Here is a 25,880-nt window from a genome sequence, read left to right as displayed (position 1 = left end):
TCAGCATTTATGTAAGAGGAGACTATTGTTGATCCATTTTGAAGAGGACGAATCTGGATACATTCAGCAGGGTTAAACTAAATCCCCAGTACCCCACTGAGAAAACTATCAGAGGAGGGAAAGGAGCCAAAATGCTCCAAAGGCCAGTCCGGAGTAACCATAATACCAGCCTTCCACATCCCTGTTAGCTGCTTAAGACACATGTGAGGGGCTGAATGCTCTCGTGTCCATTGAACTGCCAGCCTCACAGAAGCCGCTCCTTCCCTGTGTGTGCTCATGCACTGTGGGCCTTTCTGGATTTGCCTCTGATTTACAAGGGCTCTGTCTTCCCTGCCCAGCTGGTAACAAATTTATAGGAGCCATGTTCTGAAGTCTTGATATAGCAAGGGTGGTACAAAATGAGTGAGACTTTGGGGAAGCATTCAATGAACTTGAGAAACGTGTACTGGTCTTCCACCTCCAGCAGGGGCATGGGTCTCCCATCAGTTCCTTCTTGTCTGCCAGCCCCATGCAGATGTCTTGCATGTCCTACAGTGTTTCAGATGGCACTGAGTGTCCCAGCTGGACAACAACTGAATCTCTTCCTCAATTCTTTCTCTGCAGTTTATATAGCTCCATGTTATATTTTCTCAGTTATGCTGGCAGTCATGGTCTCTACCCGTAGTACCATACGGGAAGCTTTCCAGAACTCCTGAGAAGTGCCCAAAGAGACTTCAGTCAGTTGTGTCATTTGCAAACCCCCAGATAAAGCTGCTCTCAGTAGAACAAAATAGCAGCTTCTCTCATTGCAAATATATTGTCTTTTAATGCATTTCCAGCAAGGCTTATCACAGATTTTCCTCTCTTTTTAGAATGTAAACTTTCTCATAAATGTCTGTCTCCCATGGCACTAATTTGACAAAATGCTGCCGTAAGTTTCATTTTGTCTCCAACTGCATGAATGACTGCCGAGGAGTAATTGTGTATTGTAGCCTGAGCTCAGTGGAGCACTAAAGGCTGTAGTTTAGTACTCACTTTGCTCAGTTCTGTGCTCCTGCACAAATCTCAGCTAATCTACATAAGCAATAAGTGAGCAGGCTTCCAGTAACCGTGGAAGTTTGCCTTTTCGAGCTTGTGCTAAACGCTCACCAGTGGTGTATTTTTAGCGCTTCACGTTTTACCAGAAAGGCAGCAAAAAGGTTATCAAGTTCTTCCCTATGTCAAAAAAAAAGTATGTGTGAGAAAATGCCATTGGTAATGTTTATCCAGAATGTAAAACGTAGGAATAAGTCCTATATTTTTCTTGGATACTGGCCAAAACTGAGCTGTCAACAAAAGAAAAGTGTATAGCGTTAGAAGGGAAGAAGTCTGAAAAAAATAAAAATCAGAGGCCCTCTTGTTTTCCTTTCCAAATGCTGTTGTGTGCAAGAGTCTTTTCAAGCATATTTATAAACCATGTGAGCTACTGGAAACTACCAGACTTTCACCTCCTGAAACACGTATCACATTTTAAATTCCCAATGCTAAGAATTTTAAGAAGGGCTCTGCAATTAATATATACCTTTTGGCTTGCTTTTTAGGTGCGTTTGGAGATGAAATGAAAATAGCTCTTTTAGGAATTTGGAAATGCACAAGAAAAGATCTGCTTTTTCTGAAGCTCTCTCTGTAAAAGAATAAGAATCCTTTCGTTTTCACTGCATTGTTCTCTTTCCTTCAGAAAAATTCTCTGAATTGGATATTATTATCCCAGTTGTCTAGATAAGGAGATTGAAGCAGAGATTGAGAGGCAAATTACGTATAGTCTCTGCATAAGTGCACAGAGGATAATAAAAGAAACCTTTGCTGACTGTTGTGCCCATCAAGGAGAAGATGATTTTGCTATAAGGAGTCTTTGGAAGATTCTCCCTGATTGATGTGAGAAAAGAGCTGGTCAGTCCGATGAACCCAAACCATCTATTTGCAACATTAGAATCCCCGTTCTATCCCTAAATATGTTTTCCTAGATAAATCACCCATAAAATCCTCAATCCAATTGTTTTCATTATTTCCTGGAGAAAGCCCAATACCTATAACCTTAGTAATACAGATTTTGCCTGTGTTGAAGAACAGTCAGGCAAGAGACAGAAAGATATGATCAAGTACCAAAACGTGGTGAGCTGGCACAGCCTTCATGAAATTAGGTCTAATTCTGTGATAGATAGGGGTTTACACATGTATCTTCCAAGATTTTTCTGAAGCGCTGTAGCCTGAAGCACCTTCTTCACAGTAGCTTAGAGAAAGGGTCTCAGTGTATGTCAGTAGTTTGCTTCCAACTACACACAACTATCCCACAAGACCATCTTTTTAAAGAAGAAAGCAATATTTACCTTCCATGCTGCATATTGTTTATGATGCACAGTTTGGATCATTTTCCCATCACAAATGGTTTCTTTGAGTTTGCAATTAATTGGTTTTAAAATGCGCTCAGAAGAGCAAGTATTTTTTATTAATTTTATAAAACTTTTCATGGCAAAATCAATATGACATTCAGGTGGTTCATACCTTCTGCCACCTTAAAGCTGAGAGTTTTGTTTCCCAGACTTCGACCTCAATCTGAATGCTGCAGTAAGCTTAAATCTTTTTATCAGTTTGCTCAGATGAATGATATCTGTGCGTGCGTGTGTTCAGGGTACAGTAGGACTGCTGCCTTTCAGCACTCATTGCTTCTGTTGGTGACTTTGGCTGCATTGTGCCACCTTTCTCTTAATCCATCATGGGGAAAACTCAGTTTGCCGTGATCCTGCACTATGAGCCTGAGCATCATCAGTTCACATCAGCTTCTGGGGATGTTCAGGGCTTGTCAAAGCTCGGGTCAATGGCAGATGCTGGAAGAAATGATATTCTATGGCAGCACTGCGTCTCTTCCTCTGTATTTAAACAGTGAATACAGATTTCTGTCTCAGATTCTAATTTAGGAAACCATTTAGGCATATATGTAGCTTTGCCACCTTGATTTCATCCCAGTGTAGGAAAAGGAATCAGGCTTCAGGACTGCTACCGAAGATGCAAGGAAAGGAGAGGTAAATGAAAGGAAACAAAATGAAATAAAATGAAATACCTGATGCTTGAACATGTGCTTCCAATTACTCCTGTTAAGAGCAAGAGAAGACTAAAGCAATAAAATAGCAAAAAAGGAAGCTACACTGTTGGAGATCATTTAAATCAATGTCAGGTAACACCCATGAATATTTATTTGGTAAATTCTTCTAAAGGGTAGTAGAAAAGTAGCATTCTTTCATGTGATGTTCAGCAAACTACCAAAAAAAAAAAGTCATGTTTTTTTATCTATGATATTAAGGGCTTGATACTGAAAAGGGCAAAGTTGCTTCACCTGACCAGAGTGTGTTAGGTGTGGTTGGAAGGGAAAACTATTTTGTCAATAAACTAATCACATGGGCAGAACTTAGAGGCAGCGTCACAGATGACAATGTTTTAACTTCAGGTGAGAAACAGGTAGCTAGAAAAAATGAATCGTCCAACATAACATCCTGGTTTCAATTATTTAGATAGGAAAGCTCTGCTGGTCAAAACTTTTCTTCCTAAGAAACAGAAGGTCTGTTGTGTAATAGGTTGTCATGTGTATTTTTTTATTTTAGTTATTTTTTTGTTAGGACTCTTCTTAGTTTCATCTTCATTTTCTTTTTTCTTCAATAAGCCAAGACAACACTTGGCACTCATTCTGATTTTAGACTTGTTTTAGATCATTGTACGACTTCATCAAAAACCATATAGTTATTTCTTGGCAAAATAAGACCACTCAATATGTTTCACTAGAAACAGCTCTCAAGGGATTAGTTTCTCTTTACTCCTCTCCTCCCTCCCCCCAGGATGCAGAGTGATTGTCTAACAGTATTTAGCTCTATTTATTTTGCATTGCCATGCAATTTTTATTTAATTAAGGTGCAGATTTATTGGCATAGAGTGTGCACAGGATGGCTAGCGGTCTGCGTTAAAATTACGTGGATATGCAAAAACTTTGCCTTGGCATATGTTACTTTTCTGCGGTCCAGCTGAATTGCATGCTTCACAGTGAGGCCAGACCGTTTCTTTGTGACAGGGTGTATTAATCCTAATCTTTTGATCACCAGCACACGGAATACGCTCGGGCATTACTGAGATCCCTCCTAGATGCACGTGTCGGCGTGGTTTGTGTCTCTAAGGCTGCATATTTTTCATAGTTTGGGGAATGAATTTCAGATCCCCAGTGGAGCCAAAGGGGCTGAAATGAGAGCATATTTCAGAGCAACAGTGCAAAGCAAAAAAGCAGGACACACAATGCATTTTTTTTTCTCTTTATTAGCAGCAAAAATGAAGAAATGACTGCAGCTAAGCATGAGAATGAGGATATATTCATTGATGCACAACTCCAGCAGACTTTGGCTGACCTGGATGAAGATTTAGAAGGTAGGGAACTGTGTAACCTCTCAGGTACAAAAGACATAGGCATAGCTGGGAGGTACACTGTCAAACATCTGAGACATCTGCACATTTCTCACCGAGATCACTGGGAGCAACTCGCGGGTCCAAGGCAGAATGTGGCGCACCCGAAGTGGCTGCTTTCCCTTTGCTTCTGGGGCAGCCACTCTTTATAAAACAGCACTGAGTATTTTTCAAGCTGTTTATCAGGTTGTCATTGTATTTTGGTGTCTGCTACTAGAAAGAGATGATCAGCAGTTTGTGGACACATTTTGTGGGCCAAATTTGGTATAATTTCATTGACTTCAGTGACACTAAATCAGTAGTGAAGTTAGCTCTCTTTTATAAACAGTACTTCTGCTGCATCTTTTATCCTAGTGAAGTAGAGAAGGGGAGACACTTTGGTCTCCTCTCCATGTCCACACTACATTAGCAGACGTGTGTTGTAAAGTTAAAAATTGAAAAATGCAGGAAGAAACAATGGGAAGAGATAAAATATCATCACAAAGCAATAATGTGCTTCTGTTTTTCCATCTGTGAATACAAACATTTCACTATTAATGGTTTGTCATCAAATGATGCTGAATACTTTTTTAAAACTTTCCATCTTTATTTCAGTACTTTTGCAGTGGACTTCCAATTTAATTTCTGTGAGTTTTCCAACACTGCTTTTTCTTAGCTTCTGTGTTGTAACCCTTTATTTATACCAGCAAATTTGAGAGGAGAGTTAAGCTTCTTGCACAATGAGGCTTCTGGAGTCATTGGTAATGAAGGAAAATGAAAGAATGGAGAAAAAAATACAAGTACTGTTTCTTTGTTTGCTTGCTCAAGGAAATCCTTCAGCTGGGTTGTTATTACTAACCAGGTCTGGGAAACATAATTTGGAGTTGCTCACTGTTTCTCAGAAGTGTTTCTCCTTCGGAGTCATGTGGTGAAATGTTTATCACTGAGAGAAGTTAGTCAAAGATAAGGTATGAACAATAGATTAAATTCTGCTTTCAGCTGCATTTATATGTTTCCCACTGGCTGAAGCAGGAGGACTGCAGGAATATTTGGCTGATCCTAATCAGCAGCCAGACAATAAAAAGGACCAAGATCTCTCCTTTTTTTGTAATACAGGCATGAATATATTCCTGTTAGTTTTTGTGTAACTGAAATATCTGCTATGGGTAAGTTTGTATTAGTTGTTGGTCTAATTTAAAGTCATATTGCCTAAATATTGCCTATATGTAATATTATATGTGTATTTTGCAGCAATGGATGTTAAAAGTAACTCTGACTCTGAGTGTATCAGTGAAGTGCAGAGCCCACATATAAGAAAAGTTGAGGATCCCCGGGATGTTGCCAGTTCTGTTCCAGTAACAGTCATAGATGATATTCCAGAAGTTACCATCTCTAATTCATCTGGAAACCAAGAGACAAGGGGTTCACAGAACTTACTAGCTGACTCTGTCAGTACAGGAAACTTTACAAATAAAAACAACAATGCGGGTTCCTTTGATAAAGGACACACAGATGTTGGACCTGTATGTAAATCCAGAGACCTACTACATCAGCAACCATCTGAAAGCGATTTCATTCACTTGCCTGTGGAACAGAGGAGAGATATGTTTGAATCTCTCACATCCTCCTTTGAAAAAAGAAGTGAAAAGAACTTAAGACTGGAAGCCCCACCCAGGCATGGTATGAAGTGTGAGGAGTGTAAATCTAAGCTGATTCCATCTCACTCCAAGACCACAATTGAAATTAGTACAGCAAAAGAGAAAGTAAATCCATTTAATGAAGGTAGTAACAGGGAGAGAACTCTGAAAAAAAGTAAATCAGAATTAGAAATCAAATGGCCACCAGCAAAAAAAATTGAGACAGAAGAAGTCCCATCAACACCCCCATGGTGTCATCGTGCCCAGAATTGGGGAACAAATTACGAACCCAAAATGGGTTTGACAACCTTTAAAGTTGTCCCTCCCAAACCTGAAGTAAAACATTCTGATAGAGGAATTTCAGTCTCCACTGGTGCCATTAAGATAGACGAACTAGGCAACCTTATCAGCCCAAAGGCTGTTGTCAGTAAGAACATACCAGGTTCCTCTACTGGTGAAAGTGAGGAAATTCCTCTCGGGAAAGTGAAGGAATTTTGGAGGTCAAGTTCTGTGGAAAAACAAAGTGATGACTCTGCTGAGCATCTTGCTAAAAAGCCAGCAGTTAACACAAACTCGAAGTCCTTCACTATAAAACAGGAACACAAACCTGTCTGTCTTGCAGCTCCAAAACCTGTAGCACCACAAACTGTTACTTCCCAGGTAGCTGAAAAACAGTCTGAGAATGAAAAGACCAAACCACCTCTTCCAGTCACGCAGTCTCAGGTAAAACCATTAATGGTCCCAGCCATTAATAAAGACAAGGTGGAGCTTCCATTTCTAAAACCTCATAGGAGAACTTCAAGTCAGTATGTCGCCTCTGCCATTGCAAAACACATCAACCTACCTACCTTTAAGCCTGACTCTGCAGGATTTCATGAGAAAGATGAAAATAAGCATGGAGCAGCAGAGGTTAAAACTGAAGCAGAAGTTTCCCCCAAAAGGTGTATTATTGTGTCCAATTCCAGCCCTGTGGAAACAGAATCGGCAGAAACAGAAAAAAATGTAAATATTTTTACTTGCAGTCAAAAAGTATCCCACAGGTTCACACCTGGTGATAATTCTGGCATGGAAAACAAAGTAGTTAACATCAGGGCACCAAATCAAGCAACTCCTGCTAGTTTCTATAAAAAGAATGTCAGTGTCCCACTTACTAAATCCTCTCCAAAGGATAACAACGGTACAGAAGATGAGCACAGTTTAAATAGCAAACAAAGTATAGCGGAGAAAAAGACGCGTCTTTTGTTCGACCAGAAATGTGAGACTTTGCCCCGTAGTAATTCAGCCTCCTCTCTCAAGTCACCTGATCTCCAAGTAGTCTCACCCACTTTCAGCTCGTCTTTGCGGATCACTAAATGGCCTCCTGCTGACAGCATGCAAGTTAGTTCGCTGAGAGCATCGCCCAAGTTAAATGGTGTGACAGCAAAGGCAGAGTCAGAACAGAAGGACAAACCTGATGATTCAGTTACTAATGCTGTCGGTGAACTGGATGTTAATGTGCAGACCAATATCTTTGGACCAAAGAAGAAGTTCAAACCTGTTGTCCAGAAACCAATTCCTAAAGATACGTCGCTGCACAGTGCCCTAATGGAAGCCATTCAAACAGGAGGGGGAAAGGAGAAGCTCAGGAAGGTAAAGTGGAGACTTTCTTTAGTCTGTTCATATTGCAGAAACACGCAGAAGTCTGTTGGACACAAGAGGTTTTATAACTGGTACCATTGCTGGGGACCTGGAGTACACATGGCGTTTGAAAAATTTATAGTGGCAAAATGCAGCCCAAGCCACTGGTGGTTCTCCACATCCTGTATGTTATGCAACACCATTGCTGCTGCACTGCCTAAAAGAGGCAGAGGGTGCATAGATACAGCATGAAGAGGTAATCGAGGTTAGCCAAAGAGCCTAGCCTGCATTTCAGGCTGTTATGTAAAAACAGGAACACACAGCACGTAGAAAACTTGTAAAAAACTGCACAAGAAATAAAACTCCATTTTGTATTGCTAGGTGATACCAGTTTGCCACTGATTGTATGCTTAGGGGATATGAGACTGAGTCTGTAAGTATGTAATTCCTAACTGGGACCTATGGGTACCCTCACCATTCAGCGTGAGCTCAGGTTGTAAAGCAGGTACAAAAGCAGACAGACAGCAGTTTCCATAGCTTGAATCTGGTACAAGTGCTAAAAATACTTTTAATAGTGTTTACAAAGTATCTCTAAGTAAATATCTAATAACAATCTGAGGTTTATTCTTTTCACATTCTAGGTTTCAGACAGCGCACTAAATGGCAATCACAAGAAACCCTCATATGCTGAGCCAGAGAACGAGCGCTCAGCCCTTCTAGCAGCAATTAGAGGCCACAGTGGCACCTCAAAGCTGAAAAAGGTAAGAAATCAAGATGATAAGTGGTCTCCTCGGTGCAGTCTGTGCCTGCTGAGTGTTTCGAATAAACCTGGAGAAGATGAAACTACAAGTTGTGTTGCAAAGAGAAGACTTTAGGAAGGGAGTGTTATGATACAAAGTCAGATCTGACTTACGCAGATAGCAGGGCAGGGCAGATTCTACCCTCTGCTATAAAACTTCACATTCCTTCAACTGGTGTGCTTTTAACTGAGAAAGAAGTGTATAGAAATCTAAATGGATTACAGTGAATGTACACTGGAGACATCAAATGTTCATCAAGTTCACATTTTAGGGGTTACTTTTTCTACTTTCTAGGTATGTGGTTAGGTTAATATATTTGCATTTCCTTCCATATACATCCAATTCCAGCTACCTGAAAAAACACTAGGGCTTCTCCATGCGTGCTGTTTATCTGTTAATATGAGCTGGTGCGTGCAAGTAATTGATGGAAAATTTCAAACACTTTCACCACAGCAGGATAATTCCTTCTGTCTGAAAGATTTACCTAATCATTAAAGCATCTCTTATTCGTAATAGCCGAAGCCTGCATTGTTCTTGCCTTAGTTCACTAATCCAGCCAAGGATGTGTATTTGGCAAGGAGGTTCCCATTTCCCTTATGCAATGACTCAGGCCATTAGCACACATCCAAATAGCTGGCATTAGGTAGAAAGTCTCCCTTGTCTCTGTAAGGGAATTATTCCTTCCCTCAAAGCAGTTCTGAATACCTTACTGCCCTTGCTGCAGATAGGGTGCAGCTTCCTGGGAGCTTGAGAGCAGAACATGCAGCGCAGCAGCCATCTTCACGCAGACTTAACTGCAGTCTGCGTTCATGAGGAATAAACGTAGATCTGTGCGAAAGAGGCTCTGACAACAAAGTGGTGTTGTATTGCCACAGAGACTTTTTGGAATAGTTTCCTCCCGCAGAGAAGCATTTGCCATCGTTTTAAAGGAAGTTGCCTAGAAACCGTGCGCTTCTTTTTCACACTCTGTCACCTGTGCTAGTTGAAGCATCGTGTTTGTATGTGTACCGGGTGGGATATAGATGTGCTGTGATGAAAGGGCTGTCTTTTCATGCCATCTCAAATGTTCATGTCTTGTTTGACATTACATTATTACCATGTATTTGTCCGTGTCCGTGTGTGTGTATACAGTGAAGGAATAGAACATAGGAGCTCTGTGAGTTTGGATTATTTGATGGGCGATGAATCCTTTCATTTTTCACTAGGGAAGTGTTGTGCCTCAGTTCCTCTGCAACAGAATACTAATGCATCTACTTGAATACCTCCTGTTTGGCACATGGAACTGAATTTCCTAATAATTGCCAAATCATTTGATTACAAATAATTTATCATGATTATTACTAGTAATGTTGCTAATGGCAAAACTATTTATTGAGGCAGTTGATGGAAAAGCTGGCTTAGTCTGAAAGATTACCTCCTCCCCTGCATTCATTTTAACTAGAATGAGTTTCCAAGTAAGTAATTCATGCAGGAATTTTAGGTTCAGAAATTCTACAGAAAGCCACTTGGAAGAGCAATCAGTTTTGTTCTCAGTCCTTTCACATTGTTCTCTCTGGTCTTTCTTTTTTTTTACTTTTTTCCAGTGTGGCTGAAATCTTTAGGTTTAATATTATTTTTTTTCAATGAAGCAATGAAATCTTAAATCTAGAAGAGCCTCTCTGTCATATGAGATTATTTCCGTGCAGCGTAGAATGTGAAAAGTAATGAGATTCCTGGGTGGCTACTGCAGCCTTAATATATATTCCTGATTCCAAAACCCCTTGTGGTTGTTTCCAAATGAATACCAAGTCCAACTCTCTGTCTGTTACCTTACATACTTACAGGATGCTCGAGCTCACAGTAAATAAAGATTGAGTTTCTGAGTCAGAGGCAATGCCAAATCCTTGATGCTTGTAATCAGCCCAGCTGAGTGATGTGAGTGAGTAGTAACAGATGTTCAACCTCATGAGCAAACAAAAGTTCTACATGTTTTATGTCATTCAGGCAAAGTGAAATTGGGGTACTGAAATTAAAGTGCATCAAATGTCAAGTAATTACAGTTTAGTCATGCTTGGTATTAACTTCCTCCTTTCAACTGCATCATGAACAGATCTCCTCATTGGCTTCTGAAGAGCTCCAGAGTTTTAGGAATGCAGAACTGTCCTTGCAGAAAACAGAAAACTATCGGGAAGAGCCGTTCTGTAACCCACCTGCCCCTGCTCAGCCACCACCACCACCTCCAACTCAGCTGTCAACATCAGCTCCTAAATTCTCTGCTAAAACTGCAGGTGACCCTGGGGAGGCAAGGCAAGCCCTGATGGAGGCCATTCGCTCCGGTGCTGGAGCAGCAAAGTTAAAAAAGGTAAATTACTTTTATATTTCCTTGTGGATGAAATAAACTGGGGCTGCTGTGCTCTGGGAGCTGTTTGTAAGCCGTGCTAGCCACACATTTCTTTCTGCCAGCAGAGGAAAGTACACGCAGTGTTTTCTCTAACTGAGTTAAAGGTCCACATTGTATTTCAAACCTTTGAATGGGTATTAAAACACACTACTAAGGCTAAAACATGCCTGTACATACATGCAACCCTATGAACAGCCAGTACTTTTTTGAAGAGAGCAACGAGAGCATGAATATCATTTCAGAAAGCACTCCCATGCCCTTTTCCATTATTGTGAATCTGAGATGATACTGGATGTCCTTCAGACTACGTGAACTTAAGAAAGATCAGATGTGAGACCCTGAAGCAAATTTAGAGATAGATATTCTCTTCCAATTTCAGTAGTGTGTCCTAGACTTTGAGTCCCTACATTTGCACCCTGGTCACACATACTGAAAGCTGTCAGTAAAACCGTGGCTTCCTTTTAATGTCAGTCTGAACTTAATTGTAAATTGGATGATATGTGTATCACTTCTGTGGTCATCTGTGGGTTACTCAACTCCCAGATGGCTAAATGCTCAGTTGCCTGGGTGTGATTTTTTGGCATAAGTTCACTTATCTCTTTGACCAAAAATTACTCTTTCTAATCTTGTGTTACACTATATTTCTAGGTGAAGAGAAGCAGATTAATTGGTTTAAGTGGAGTTATCTTAATATTATACTGCAGTATCAAAGAATGGACTTTGATCCACAGACTTTAGGAAATGTACAGAAACAGATGCCATTTTCCCAACATGTGATTTGCCTAATGCCAGCCTTAAGTATGTAAATAGGCTTTAACCTTGCTCAGTTATCCTCTAAAAAAATTCAGAAAAGATGACCAAATTTTAACAATAAAAAGGCTAGCTAAAGAAATCTGACAAATGAGGAATTCCACAGGATCATTTAAAGTGTTACAGTGAAGTTTACATCAGCATACAAAGAGAACTCTGGACATGCAGTTATTTTGCATGTGAAAAGTTACATCTATACTATGCATACTAGTAGAAGACTGCAAATTATGAAGAAGTAATACTCTAAGTCAGGCATTTGTTTCCACACTTCACCGGTTTACAGAAAAATAGGGCATTTGGACATTCAAGAATACTTCATGTGGTTCATTGATTTCTAGATCTTTTCAAATTCCTTGTTCTTCCAACTGCGTAACTGTTGCAGAAGTCTCTGAGGGGACCTGTACCACTACTCATTTAAACAAGTCTTTATCATATCCTTGGGGATTTACTTTGAAACAGTTGGATGGCCATTGCAGTCCATGAAAGTAATCTTGATATACTGATATATTCTTCTAAACACTGTGCCTGTCTTCTTTCATTTTCGAGACAGAGTAATTTTTTGGTAGTTCTGACATTGAGGTGACAGAACAGTGAATCTCTTATTATGTAGGTCTTTCAGGAAAATAAAAGAGCAGCATTTTTTCCAAGACAAAGTAAGATTTTCTTATTGTTGTGCTGTCCTCCATGATATTGGATATGCAAGCTGTCTTGTATATGCTAAAGGCATCATATCACTTTGACATCTGGTATCCCATGCCCTTGATCACTAATAAAATAAGAATGTCAGATTTCACAAAGAGCTTTCTATCCAGTGTGTATTAATATCTCTCCTAGTTTGCTGTGTTAAATGAGAGCTGAATGCTGATATTTTCCCTGCAGTTGGACAACTTGTGATAGCAAAAATTGAGTTGGTAGAAGTATGTATCTGTATATCAGAGGTTTCTTCCTTTACAGCTGAAGGACATGTCTCCAATGAGCACTGAGTTTTTGGTAGAGAGTAACTAGCAGGTGGTTTTGCACCAGCACCAGAGCAAACTTTTTTTCTTTATTTTGTCTTGTCTGTCCAAGATCTATGATGTCATGACTTGGTGGTGTGAGCACAGAGCCATTTTTGGCTTTGCTTTCTAGAGGATTTTGGTTTCAGCAACTAGACAGCAGACTGGGAAGTTCAGTTCTGAATTGTGTCTGTTTCTCTTTCATTGTCTTCTTGAAGTTTTCTGGAACAAGGGCTTCTGATGGTGAAGTCATTTATTTAGCTAATATTGCAGAGAACTGGGAAGGATCTGCATTGCTTAGTTATGTATGACTCAGTTTGGCCTTATTTATGAGGGGTTATTTGCAATGGAAGTAGATCAAACGGGGCTGTCAGGGCAACCAAACACAAAAAGCAACCAATTGCCTAGATAAGGAGCATCCCAACCAAAATTTGAGCTCTATTAATATCTGTGAAAAGGCAACTCCTCCACTCCACCCTTGATTACACAGCTGTTTGCTGAAGTCATGAACTTTAAGGTTGAAAGATCCACTGTGCAGGAAGGGAGGAAAGAAAGTGCTGCAGGCTGACCCTGCCTTGCTGCGAGTCAGGGTCTGCACCACACAGGCTGTAAGTGGGTCACCCAAAACAAACTAGAACAAAAATAGGTACTTGAGAGAAATGCCAAGTGAAGGTAAGACAGTATGTGCACAGGTCTCCTGGCTGTTCTTTAGTCCGTTTCTTGGAGTACTGTGCCTGCTTTGGCAAATAAATCATACTTTGTTTTGAAGAAACGGCTTCTGTTTTATTGCACACTGTTGCTGTCCACAGACTCCTGAAGGAAAATTCTTGAGGGTGCCAAGCCCAGCTGGTCATCCTGAGGAACATGGTTCATCCCCAGTGCAGTGCAGTGCAGTGCAGTTCGGAGACCTGCCAGAAAGGGGGTTAGATTTCATATCCTACCCAAAGGGAATAGAGATGCAAATGTGATGAAAAGGGGTGAACCTACCATGCTGGAAAAGGTTGCAGGCAGCAACCTTTTTCTTCACTTTTCAGAATGGTCTGTCCTGCAACCTGGTACGTGTTTAACATGTCCAAAGTGTAACAGCAAGTCAGGGGAGATGGTGTGAAGTAAAGTCACCGACCAGGACAGATGACCTAGTGCCTTTGGCAGTTAATTGACTTCAGAAATAAAGGCATCTCACTAGCAAGGAGCCTGCTTCCTAGCCATGCAATCTACCTCCTGCACAAAGGACAGTCAGTCACTAGGGGAAATAAACAGCTGATCTGAGACCAAATATTGGCTAATTCTACTGAGTCAGGTTAGTAGAAGAACGGCAACATCTGAGCTTCTAGTGTTAAAAGTGAACTGGTGTTTTCTTTAAATTGTCAAAGAACTTTTTGTCACAAGTTCATGCAATTAAGGTTCTTATGATTCGTTTTTAAATATTTTATTTCTGTCTCAGAAAATGCAGCCTAATATGGCTAGATTTCTGCAATTCTGTGTATCATTACATGTTACACAGACACTGAAGTATACTTGCCTTGGGATTTACTATGATTATCTGTGGAGAAAAAACATAACTACACATGCAAATAACCCATTAGATGTCTAGCTGTAGGTATAGTTGCAGCACAAGTCCATGCAGGATGGAAAATCTTACCCAACAAAGAGAAGTTATAAAAGTTGCCTGTGCTGCTATACCATCTACTCATATTAGGTAGAGTTGTACTCAGGGATTTGGTAGAAGTAGCACAGCAGAATGTGCCTGCATAAGGTGGGGAAGGCAAGTTGCATATCTGAAAAACAAGCTTTTGCTCATGGAAAAATGATTTCTGTAGACCACTTTTTAACAGTACGTACAAGAGGTATTCTACAGACTTCACATTTCCCAGTAAAGACTAGAGCCAGACATATTTAAGCAGCCTTTTCTAAGTTAACAAAATGAATTTGGCTCTATCACAGTATGTACAAGCATTCATTCCAGTGTTTGGCATCGGCATTTAGTCACATGAGCTCTTGATACGTGCAGTGTATCACTCTGTTGGCAATCAAAGGAGCCAGGTAAGGTAATTACTGCACCTATTACAATAAGTTAGTGCTGTATGCTGGTATAATTTGAAGTTGGTTGCCAGCAAGTAATACATCGATCTGAATTATGGCATGTTCAATGTCTTCCAGGGAGTATGGCCTAGTTCTGTACCTTTATGTATAGCACTGGATTATTTTTCTCATATAATCAGAGGTGTGGTATTCTGAATGAAGAAAGAGTGTTTCTCGTCATTGTTGTCCGTGGGTGCAATGACAGAAATTACAGACTCAAATCCACCGTTGATGTTGTCACTGCTATGCTGGAAATGGGGCAGGAGACCCCACTTAAAGGTTGGCCAAGCTTGATATACAGGTAGTCAAATGAGCAAGTAAAGTGATTCTGGTTCCCATGCATAGTTAGGAGCAGTCATTTGCATGCTGCTACTTCATTTGAATTGAAAGATAAAACTTAATTTGAACTCTTCACCTTGCTAATAATTTGTACCATGGCCTACTTTTTTCCCTAAGAATAAAGCTTCTGCCATGGATGCTAAGGCCAATATGGAAGGTTGAAACTTAATCGAATACATTATTCCTGTTTAGCTTTTGTGGTGACATTAATGTATATCTGTCTGATGGAATCAAAGCTCAGTAACTTTGATTTTGGAAGCGTACACTGGCATTAAAATCAAGCATATGCGTAGATGACCTGAGGACTAGGAAGGAAGATAAGCATTTGTTTAAGGATTTTCCTGAATTAAAGGCTATGGGAATTTCCTTCATTCAGTCAGGAAGTAAAGTACTCATCAATTGATTTATGTGACCAGTGACAGCTTTCTGATTCCGCATAGATTTGACAGTCAGATATTGCTTGCTTACAGCCAGGGTTTCTGTTCATTCCACAAAATGAAGAAAGTTCACAGAAAAATGTCACCTAATTCTAGTAATAATGTTACTGCAACTATAAGATCTAAGGATATGTGAGGTGTGGGGTTTTAAGCAAGGATAATATAACCTTTTATTAGACCAACTGATACAGCTAGAAAAAAAAGAACAGATAAGCTCTAAGTCTTAAGGAGCTGATGAAGAGAGTAGGCTTGAAAACAGCCCCACAAGAGAATGTTTGGTTAACAATGTCAACAGTTGAAGGTTTAAAAATATCTTGAATGATCATGTGCTTTTCTTTGTTACAGGTCCCTCTGCTCGTTTGAATCATGTATAAAGAACAGGTAATTGGAAATCTAACCCCATATGCACCCATAATCATCATTCAAGGTCTGAAGTGGCAAAAAACATCAAGAAGTTTAGTTTACTCTCTTGTCTACGAGCCAAAATAAGTTGTAGTTAATTTTCTGTGTGTTCCTGCATAATGGTTCTAAGCGAAAAATGTGTTGCTCTGCTGTAAAGCGTCTGTGCCAAGGAATTGTGTTTTGCCTCTGAATATTTAAGGTTGCCAATAAACTATTCTTGTTGGCAGGTTAATAAGAATATAAACACTGTGCAGTCCTGTGTTAATACTTAATTGTGTTTATGGGCAAAATAAAAAGGCTTTGCTAGCTATCTGAAAAGTAATACTCATTTCAAGTTGTTAAAAATATGTAACTGTTATAAACTCTTGACTTGCTTCTTATTTGGTTTAGAAAATGGCTGAAAGCGATCAGGGAGAAAAAAGAGAATAAAGATCTATAGAAAAAATCACAAGAAAAAGGTTATGGTACATTATGAGGGACCTTAATTGTCATAAGATGGAGTCATTTTTTTTTTTTGAGATTAGATAAACTTCATATCTTTGGTGGAGCTCTGTGAAAGCAGGCAATCAATAATGATTGTGAGACTGTGTCTACTGAAGAGTTACTTATGGGATATGACGTATAGAATACTAAGCTGTATAGATATACCGAACCCTAGTAACGTTTGTAGCACTTTAAAAATACTGAGACACCTTAAGGGATCTCTTTTTGCAACAGACTGTGAAGTTTACTCGTAAGATTTCAGAGCCCTGCATAGAGGTCCGAGGTCTAGAATTCATTCCCGCACTGCAAAAGGAAGTGAAGCTGGTTTGGATCAGTAGTCAGGACTTAGTCCTTTGGTCAGGTCATGCGTAAGTTGGCCTTCTGTTTCCAGGTTGTACGGCTGTTGTATGTTGTCTCATGAGTATTTATAGCAGCATCTTTTTCAAATGTTAACTACTTTGGTAGTTGTTGTTGTACATATTTTGAAAATATTTCATTAAATTGAAATGATTAACTTATAAAAGAGGGATCAAAATGCTTTTTCGTATTTCCTATATCGTAATGAAATGAAGGAAGAGGAAGTTTGTACATTTACACTTTTATAATCACAGACCAGAGTGACGGTAGATTCTTTTTTTTTTTAGGTGAAATTTAAAATGTATGCCTATGTAATGTTGAGAGCAAGAGCATATTTAGCCATCTGCATTTAATATGACTGTATATTATATATTGTAAAATACTGATGTCTGTTAGTGCCACAAATAAACGTAAAATCAAACCTTACATGGCTTGAAAGACTCTTTTTGCCAAATGTTTTCCGTTTAAGAAAAGAAAGTAGAACTGAAGATGGTCTTAAGCAAACCAGTATGCGGTGTTTGATATCTCGGCTCTAATATAAAATGTCTCAAACAGAAAAGGGCTCGCAGCTAATACTTTAGGAACGCAGTTAGAAATCAACAACTAGAATCAAGGTATCAACTGTATACATTTTGATATTAACCCAGTACTGGTAAAGATCCATTTCATCATTAGGGAAGCTAATATGGTTAGAATTAAGCTCTTCTTTCATGCCCTAAGATAAATAAGATCACTTTTGTTGACTGGTTAGTCTTCTTACACCTTAAAAGTCTTCTCAGTGTCCCTGAGATACGAAATATTAACATGATAAATTGCTGTTGCAGGAAAGGGTTCGGTCACTCATAAGCTTGAATACTAAACAGATTGTCCCACCATTATCAAGTGCAGCTTCCTTGGTGAGATGCAGTAAGATGGAATTCATTGCAGGTCTTCCTCTTGTTTTTCTTAGTGTTGTCTGAAGGCCCTGGCTCTGTAGCCCTTCATTCCTAATGTCCCTTTTGTGTAATAAATTGTGTAGATACATACTTTTCAAAGTAAGGGATCCAAAACTGGATTTTGAGATAATAAGATACTCCAGTCTTTGAGACTCAAAGGTTCTCTCTCTGGCTGCTGCATAGGACAAAAGTTTATAAAATATTTATTCTTAGATAAAATTCTGGTTATCAAATTCCCATGGCTAAAAAACTGTAAGATTAAGAACAGCTGTAAGATGAGATGTCACCTTCAGTGTGACAGGAAAAAAAATAATAAAAAATCCTGCCAGCTCACTCAGAGCTCAAGCTGAAAATGGAAACGGAGTTCAGCTGTCTACAACAAGAAGCTGGACTGGGTGTGCATTCCCTTCTCTTGCTGATGGGAGATGTGTGTGCTGCTAACATTGTCATCCCAGGTACTGCAGAAATCCTGGTAGCAGTTTAAGTCCAAAATAATGGAAATTTTAATATAAACCCATTTTGGATGAAGTCTAGTTATAAGTATGACCCTTCCATTCAATAACTTCCTATGGAGACTTTCAGCAGTCTTCAATTGGGAAGTAAGCATACATAGGTGTTTCAGTGCATGTCAGACAAGCTCTTCTGAATCTCTTTGTCATGTCACCCCCCTCTTTTACCCTGATTCAGGACTTGGGAACTGGGGTGCTACTGGATGAGATGGATTTGGGAGATGCACTCCATCACAATCTGACATTAACTCCATGGAACCAGACTGGAGTTTGTCCTAAGTTAAAAGAAGAAACGCTGACGTGTCTGGTAAAGGCATCGTGTCCTCAGCACCAAGTATTTCGATTTATCTGCTCTTATTGGTCCACACGGTTTGCAAGTGTAGACATAGCCTATGTCTAGACGTCTACATGCCACCTGGATTAGTCTTTGATGTGTCTTTTCATGGCACTTGTAGATGGTCAGTCCCAGGGCTGGTTTCTTTTTTGAAGGACCAAAATAAAGTCAGTTAGCTCCCATTTTCCACAGTGTATCTCTTGGCCTAGGTTCTCCTTCCAGAACTCTTAACTCGACCAGAGGAAAGTCTGACATACCTCTGGTCCTTTACAATGCTCTTTTATCTGGGTAAGGTATAGTCCAATGAGGTGAAAAATAGTATCACCAGAGAAAGTGAATGGAGAAGCTGGGTTTGCTATCTTTATTCTTTGTGCAGGTATAAATCAATGTTCAGGGCTTAGAGAATCTCTTAAAAAAAATGTAGCCACCTCCCCCCCTTCTTTTTTACATGTTTTTATTTTTTTTTTTTCTTAGCTCAGAATATCACTCAACCATAAAGCTAGCATTAAATAGCTCTGATTAAATATTTAATTTTAAATAATATTGACTGTCTGCATGAGCGATTTGACTCAGGGGACTTCATTATGGAAAACTCCTTGTACAGACAGCCTTCTGATGTTGGTCATGCAAAGTATTGGACCAAAAGACTTTTTGACATGTACATCAATCTACGGTATTGAACGTGGCAGGTTTTAACTTCCCTAGGTCATTCAAGTGATTTGCACAATTTATGCTACGTTTACCGCAGCCAAAAATTGGCACTTCATCAGTGTGTAGGAAGAAGGAAGAGAACAAGAGATGCAATTATGAAACAATGGAAAATGCCACCCAGAGATAGTTTGTGATGTTTTTCCTCTAATCTCTCCAAAAAAGAATCAGTTCTGTTGTTTAGTGTTGCTTAGCAGTAAGCACGTATTTTAATTTGAATGCAAAAATCTGCACAAATCTTCATTTGAGTCAAAGTTTGTCTGAATGAAATGTTCATAATTCGGTTCTTTGTTGGTACAATATGAAAAATAGTTGTTTTCTACAACAGTAAATTAGCACTTTTAATGTATTTATTTATTTCTGTATTATTCCTCTACTCGTCTTTGTTCCTCCGCTGAGTTGCATGTGTACCAACACGCTTTGCCTCTGAGACTTGTATTAAGATTTATGTGGATATTCCTATTCTTTCTCCACTTTTTGCTGTTGAGAACACAAAATAAAATATGCTATACCGCATGGGAGCTGTAGCTTCCATAATGGTTGCATTTCCCCACTTGCAGAAAATGACTTTTTCAATGGCAGAGTTTCTTTCTGAAGGACAAAATGGAAAAAAAAAAAAAAAGAAAGAAAGAAATTCCTAGGTTTTCAGTAATGTTTACCTGGATTTGGTACAGTGTTGTTCTGATCTGCTTTTCTATTTTGCTGAATAGGGTATGGAGTTTGATTCATTGCTGATGTCTTCATTTGGCTAGGGAAAGTTTCCATGTAGTTCAGTTCCCAGGGTTGTTCAACAAAGTACACTAAGATGGATGAACCTTTCTAGGAGCAAAAAGGTATTTTTTCCTTATTGTTACTAAATATTTTTAAGTGTTTGTTAAACAAGTGTAATTGGGTTTAAGTACTAACAGACTACATGATACCACACCAGATATAAGTCACGCTCTCCTTCTGGTTTTGTCTAACAATTAAAGGGGGAGTTGTTCTTATTTAAGCACATTTCTGATTTGTTGCAATATTTTATTTTTAAAAAGAGAGAGAAATTAGAACTACTTAACAGTAATACTGTATGTTCTTCACACTTAAGGAATTTTTAAGAACAAACTCACTTTTCATCGTCTGTTCCCTTCCATCACTCACTACACACACACACACAGAGTCTCTTTCATCATTTCAGGAAATTAGTAGTTGTTGGAAAAAGGATCTTTACCAGTGGATCATTTTTCCATTTATAACAGTAGCCTTTTTATCCTGTGAAATAGCAAGAAAGGCAGGGACCGAGTTTTGATGCAATCACAACAGTTGTACACAGTCACTGCTGGAAGCTCCAGATAATGTCATCTTCAGCCAATTTCTTTTCCTTTTGCTCTTCTCTACTTTTTTGTCTATATGCTTATAAAAACATGTACGTGCCATGTCTCTTTTTCTGAGGTCTTTATTGTGTTTGAAGTCCTAAAAGGTTTCCCCCTGAACAAAGCACAACGTTGTTGCAGTTGTACATCAGGCTGAAAGAGGACATTATTCCTACACGAACACACTGTCCACTTTGCAATTCAGGAATTGAAAAAAGGAAACTGTACTGAAAGAACAAGACTGTGGAACATCATTGTCTTCTATATTGTAACCTGTGTTTACTGCAGTAGGAACAAAGCAAACACAGTGCAAATATGCACGGCTTTCCTTTATCTGATTTCATGCATTCAACAGAAGCGTTTCTGTCAGATGTACTTGGATCTGTTCCTTGTAGTGCTTGGCACAGGGAAGGGGGGTCACAACTTGAGAGCCCTGGTTTGGGTGGTACCACTGACTTGTGGTGTCACTTCTATGTTTTTCCTCACAACAAACCAATAGGTGGTTTGATTTAGCCAGCGTGTGAGTTGGCAAACCAAGTGCTAACACTATGCCGATGGACAAAGGCTCTTCAGGTGAGCAGCAGTCGAAGCGGGGAGCAAGTTGTGGTTCGGCCTTTGTGCCACTGCAGTACCGAGGTCTTGGGAGCCAGCTGCCTGCAAGGTTTCCTTTCAGGCATAAACCAGAGGTAATGGTGAGGGGAGAGGGAACTGGCTGTGTCTGTCCTCTGACTAAATCGAGGAGTGAAGCGCATGTGAGCCAAAGAGCTGCAGCCCTCCTTCCACAACAATACGTACCAGTGCCAGCAGCATGCAGGGGGCACCTCAGTGAGCAGCAAGCCCACCGAAACACTGAGACCTGATACCTGCACTGGATGTTGGAAGTCACCAGGGAGATCCTGAGACTGCAAGCATCTCTGTCAATACAACCACATGCTCAGCTAAACATGCTCAAAACCAGACTCAGCCATCCCCATTGTAGACCTGTTACTGATAAAATTCAGCCTTCACCACGGCTTCAGCCCGCAGTACCTCGGTCAGCTTCAGCAGTGGGTGCAGCCTGTGTTGTCCCTGACCAGCAGATGGTGAGCACAGGGCAGTAGTGTGGCCTCCCCCCCAGCACATATTCCCTTGTTCATCAGCCTCGTTGTTAATGTTCCCAGCTTTTCAGCTTATAGAAGAAACTGTCAAAGGCAATTTGCAGATAGCCATTGCTGCAGAAGTGCAAAGAGTTATATTTTTATCTGTTGATGAATAATTTAGCAACAATTCTGTGTTATGTAAAATTGCTGCTCTACTGCTGATGGGGCCGGTGTTGGTATGAAGCGTTCTTCTAAGCCCAGCTACACAGGTTAAAGCTTGCCAGTTTTATCCTATGCATCTGCCATGAGGCAGAATTTTTCCAGCTTCAAGCTGGGAATCAGTGCAGGTCTTTCATTCCAAGAGAGGGCAGTTCCCCATCCTCCTTCTCATTTATAGTCCTGATCGTCCTACGTATTTTACAAATAGTTTTGCGTTAGATAGTATATATTAATTAGTCCAGGTGTTCTCCATGGAAAAGGATGAGATGTAATATTTTTTTCCATATAAACACCATGGAAATCATCTATCCTCTTAGACCTTTGCTTTATGTGAAGGAACAAACTAAAATACCATTTGGATGCATAACAGCCACAGTTTTCATTCCCCCTGTCCTGTGGGTGGGTGAGTCCTGTGCACTTATTTTGGTAGGGAGCACCGAATATGGACAGATTTTGATGCATCTTGTTTTGGTTTCAGGTTGAAAATTGTTCCTTTGAGATTCTCTCTCTTCTCTGCTCAGAGTGGGATTAAAAGATTAGGGAATGAAAACAAATAACAGTATTTTTCCCACCCACAAGCTCACTTGTAAGGATAAAGTGAGATTGAAATGCTGTTGTATTTCAGTAGCAGAACATGTCCAGAAATGGAGAAATTCATGGGTTTTCTTAGGACTCTGCATCTCGGCTGCTACTTCTGCTGTATTCTACAAGTGTTGCCAAGAGATGCTAAACTGAAAATGCAAATATGTTCAGGGCTGAAGGATCAAAGAGCAATTAAATTAAAAACTGCTGACAGGTCAATCTTAATAGTCATTTCCATGCTGAAATAAGTCAATAAATCTTACCTTGCAATAAATCTTACCACATAAAGGTGGGCTTGCATAACAGGAAAATGTAGTAAAATGTAGCAATATATTTTATGCAAATGCTTTGTAAAAGTAATGAGTAGCATGTTTTATTCATATTGTCCTGGCATCAAAGCGGTCAAGAAGACATTGGACTTCTGGAATGGGTTAATCCTCTGCAGCAGCAGGATGCTGAGCTAGCAGAATGGCTTCTATTTATATTACTATTTGCTTATATTTGTAAATACAACCCTTAATTGAGCTCCTGAACCCTGTCGTCTTTGGTGCTGTGCAAACACAAGTGACTGTCCATGCCCTGAAGACCTTTCCAAACTAGAAAAGTCAGGAAGAGAATCGGATGGGAGCAGAGCACTCAGGTTATTTGCCTGCGGTCACCCAAGATGATGGTGGCAGAAGCAAAGCTGGGACTTGGGATGCATGTGTCATATTTTGGCCCTGTCCTCCAAGTCATGCTGCTTCCTGGCCGATGTACTGCGTGCAGTAGGTATGGATAGAGTAAGAAACAAACATAACCTCTCATAGTATAGGTCAGGCATCGGGAATTCTGGCAAAGCAGCCATTCAGCTGTCTTTCTCCCCAGAGACCTTAATCGTAGAATCACAGAATGGTTTGGGTTGGAAGGGACCTTAAAGATCACCCAGTTTCAACCCCCCTGCCATAGGCAGGGACACCTCCCACTAGATCCAAAGCCCCATCCAGCCTGGCCTTGAACACCTCCAGGGATGGGGCATCCACAGCTTCTCTGGGCAGCCTGCTCCAGTGCTTCACCACCCTCTGAGTGAAGAATTTCTTCCTTATATCTAGTCTAAATCTCCCCTCTTTTAGTTTAAAGCCATTCCCCCGGTCCTATCACTACAACCCCTGACAAGGAGTCCCTCCCCAGCTTTCCGGTAGGCCCCCTTCAGGTACTGTAAGGCTGCTGTAAGGTCTCCCCGGAGCCTTCTCTTCTCCAGGCTGAACAACCCCAACTCCCTCAGCCTGACTCCATAGGAGAGGTGCTCTAGCCCTCTGATCATCCTCGTCGCCCTCCTCTGGACTTGTTCTAATAGGTCCATGCCTTTGTGCTGGGGGCCCCAGAGCTGAATGCGGTAATGTGCTCATGTGTTTTTATTTATCCTCCCCAGTGCATGAGGTACAAAATACTAGGTAAACATGCTCCTAGTAACTTGTATCTAAACTAGACACATCTCCAGCAAACACATAAAACAAAAAGGAGCTGGAATACAGCTGATGAATTCAATGGTAGAAATTCCCCTGTCATGAAATAGCCTCTGTCCCCAAGATGGCTTCCTGCCTACCTGTAGCTGTTCTCCTCAGGGAAAAAGGAAGAGGAGGCATTCCCGATCTTGCCACTTCAGCAGAGAGAGCTTGGTGAGCACAGCAATGAAAGTGCTTGGGGACGGCCTGTACCTTTTTTTTTTTTTTTTTTTTTTTTGGCCACCCTTTTTTTGCCTTGACTCTGAAGAGCCATTCATTCTAGGGTCTGTGTGGTCTCCAGCAAGATGCAGTACCTCATCTTCTGAGTGTTTTTCCTGGCGCTACGAGATCACATGGAGCCCAGCCCAGGGTAATAACATGCTGCGTGTTCCCAAAACTGGGAACAAAAGGTGAGGATTTCTTGTTTTCCTCAGGATGCTGATCTCATCTTACATTACTGAGGGTGCAATCTGAAGAAGATTTCAAAAATAATTTAAACCAGGTCTCTTCATGTACATTTTCCTTTAACCAGGAGAAGGTTTTCCACCATTGCCAAAATGGGAAAAATATGTGCTTTCTTCATACACTCAAATTGTCACCAATAATCAAAGGTGGGATCAGAAAGAACAGTTTTGAGAAGAGGTTCCTCCCGAGGGCAGGTAACATTTTTCTCCCCAGCAATAAACCAGTCCTGTGCTGGAGGCTGCCATTGAAGCAGCAAGTGGAACGTGTAGGGAAGGAAATTCACCCCAAATCTGCCTGACCTGAGCCAAGGAGCAGATTTTATTTTTGAGTGTGTGAAGCAGAATTATCAGCAATGAAGAATCATGAGTCAGAGCCGCAAAATCATGAGACTGGTCCCCAGGCTGATGAGGATTGCATTTTTCTGTTTTTAAGGGAACAGCTTCTGCCATGTGGTTTGGTCTCGGAATTGATTTTGGAAACTCCTTGGGGTGTGGGCAGAGCCACTGGCACACTCCTCTCCCACCTCGACCCCGGCTGTGCTGCAGGGACAGGCAGGGAAACCCTCAGCAAGCCCCAGGGTATGGAGCAGTATCACTTTGAGTGTGCTGGTAATGTCTCCCTGCCTGCCAAATATTTGGCCTATGTTTGCCAATGAGCACTGAAAGGTAGTCCAGCCCACTGTTCCAAAACTTCCAGCCCATTCACTTATTAATATGTTTTGTTGTTGTTGTTGTTGTTTGTTTGTTTATAAAATGGAGCTTGTCTTTAATTTTTTTTTTTTTTTTTGCTCATAGGCTGTGTGCTGGTACAACTATTTCCACTAGAGGTGTGATGTTTTTAGTGAAATGGATGCACCAACATGACCACTGGTTGGGGACAGTTGTATTGGCACAAAGGGGCTTCATACCACTGCCTTCTGGTGTGGAAATTAAAATTTCAGCATAAATAATTATCTTTATACTGGTATAGCTGTTTCTACCCTGGGGAAGCTGTATCATTTTGCTATACCAGTCTATACAACCCTGTGTGCAGCCAGGCCTTTGCAGTGGCATGCCTTCTGCATAGTAAAGCCCTCATGCTGGCCAGGCCCTCACCGTGCCAAGAGCTGTGGAGAGTCAGTGACGTTATTGAGGTATTGGATGCTCTGCTTGAGTCCGTCTATCAAAACCTGAAGGAGGAGGGGTGCCCTTGCTTACTTGCACTGGCCAGCACACTAATCTGCATCTCTGGCATCAACTGGTGAGTGGTGTTGCTGTACCTGGAGGCAGCCAGCTGGTAAAACGAGAGCCAGTTTTTACAACACCTTACAACCAGGAAGAGTTGTTCCTCTTGCAGTGTCTGCCTAAGTTCATTTTATGGCAGAAGAATAAAGCTCTGGTAGCAGAGCCATGCCACTGACTGTCTCCGCTTTGGAAACGAGCATCCCTCTTGCTCAGGTATCTC

General features: G+C 40.5%; 1 protein-coding gene across 2 annotated transcripts in view; it reads left to right on the top strand.

Annotated features, from left to right (window-relative positions):
- Window positions 1-17,202, top strand: part of COBL (cordon-bleu WH2 repeat protein) — a 153,714-nt gene extending 136,512 nt beyond the window's left edge. The window contains exons 11-15 of one of the 2 annotated variants that reach the window (XM_050709160.1): window positions 4,319-4,422; window positions 5,689-7,703; window positions 8,333-8,452; window positions 10,581-10,832; window positions 15,880-17,202. In XM_050709160.1, the coding sequence (XP_050565117.1) occupies window positions 4,319-4,422; window positions 5,689-7,703; window positions 8,333-8,452; window positions 10,581-10,832; window positions 15,880-15,897 (2,509 nt within the window). In that variant the 3' untranslated portion in view covers window positions 15,898-17,202. The remainder of the gene's footprint in view (window positions 1-4,318; window positions 4,423-5,688; window positions 7,704-8,332; window positions 8,453-10,580; window positions 10,833-15,879) is intronic. The other variant, XM_035552803.1, reaches the window with a different exon arrangement.
- Window positions 17,203-25,880: the final 8,678 nt, after the last annotated feature.

Source organism: Cygnus atratus, chromosome 2 (genome assembly GCF_013377495.2).
Source record: "Cygnus atratus isolate AKBS03 ecotype Queensland, Australia chromosome 2, CAtr_DNAZoo_HiC_assembly, whole genome shotgun sequence".
Taxonomy (NCBI): Eukaryota; Metazoa; Chordata; class Aves; order Anseriformes; family Anatidae; genus Cygnus; species Cygnus atratus.
The sequence above is the reverse complement of the archived record's forward strand: the minus strand, read 5'-3'. Positions and strand labels throughout refer to the sequence as shown.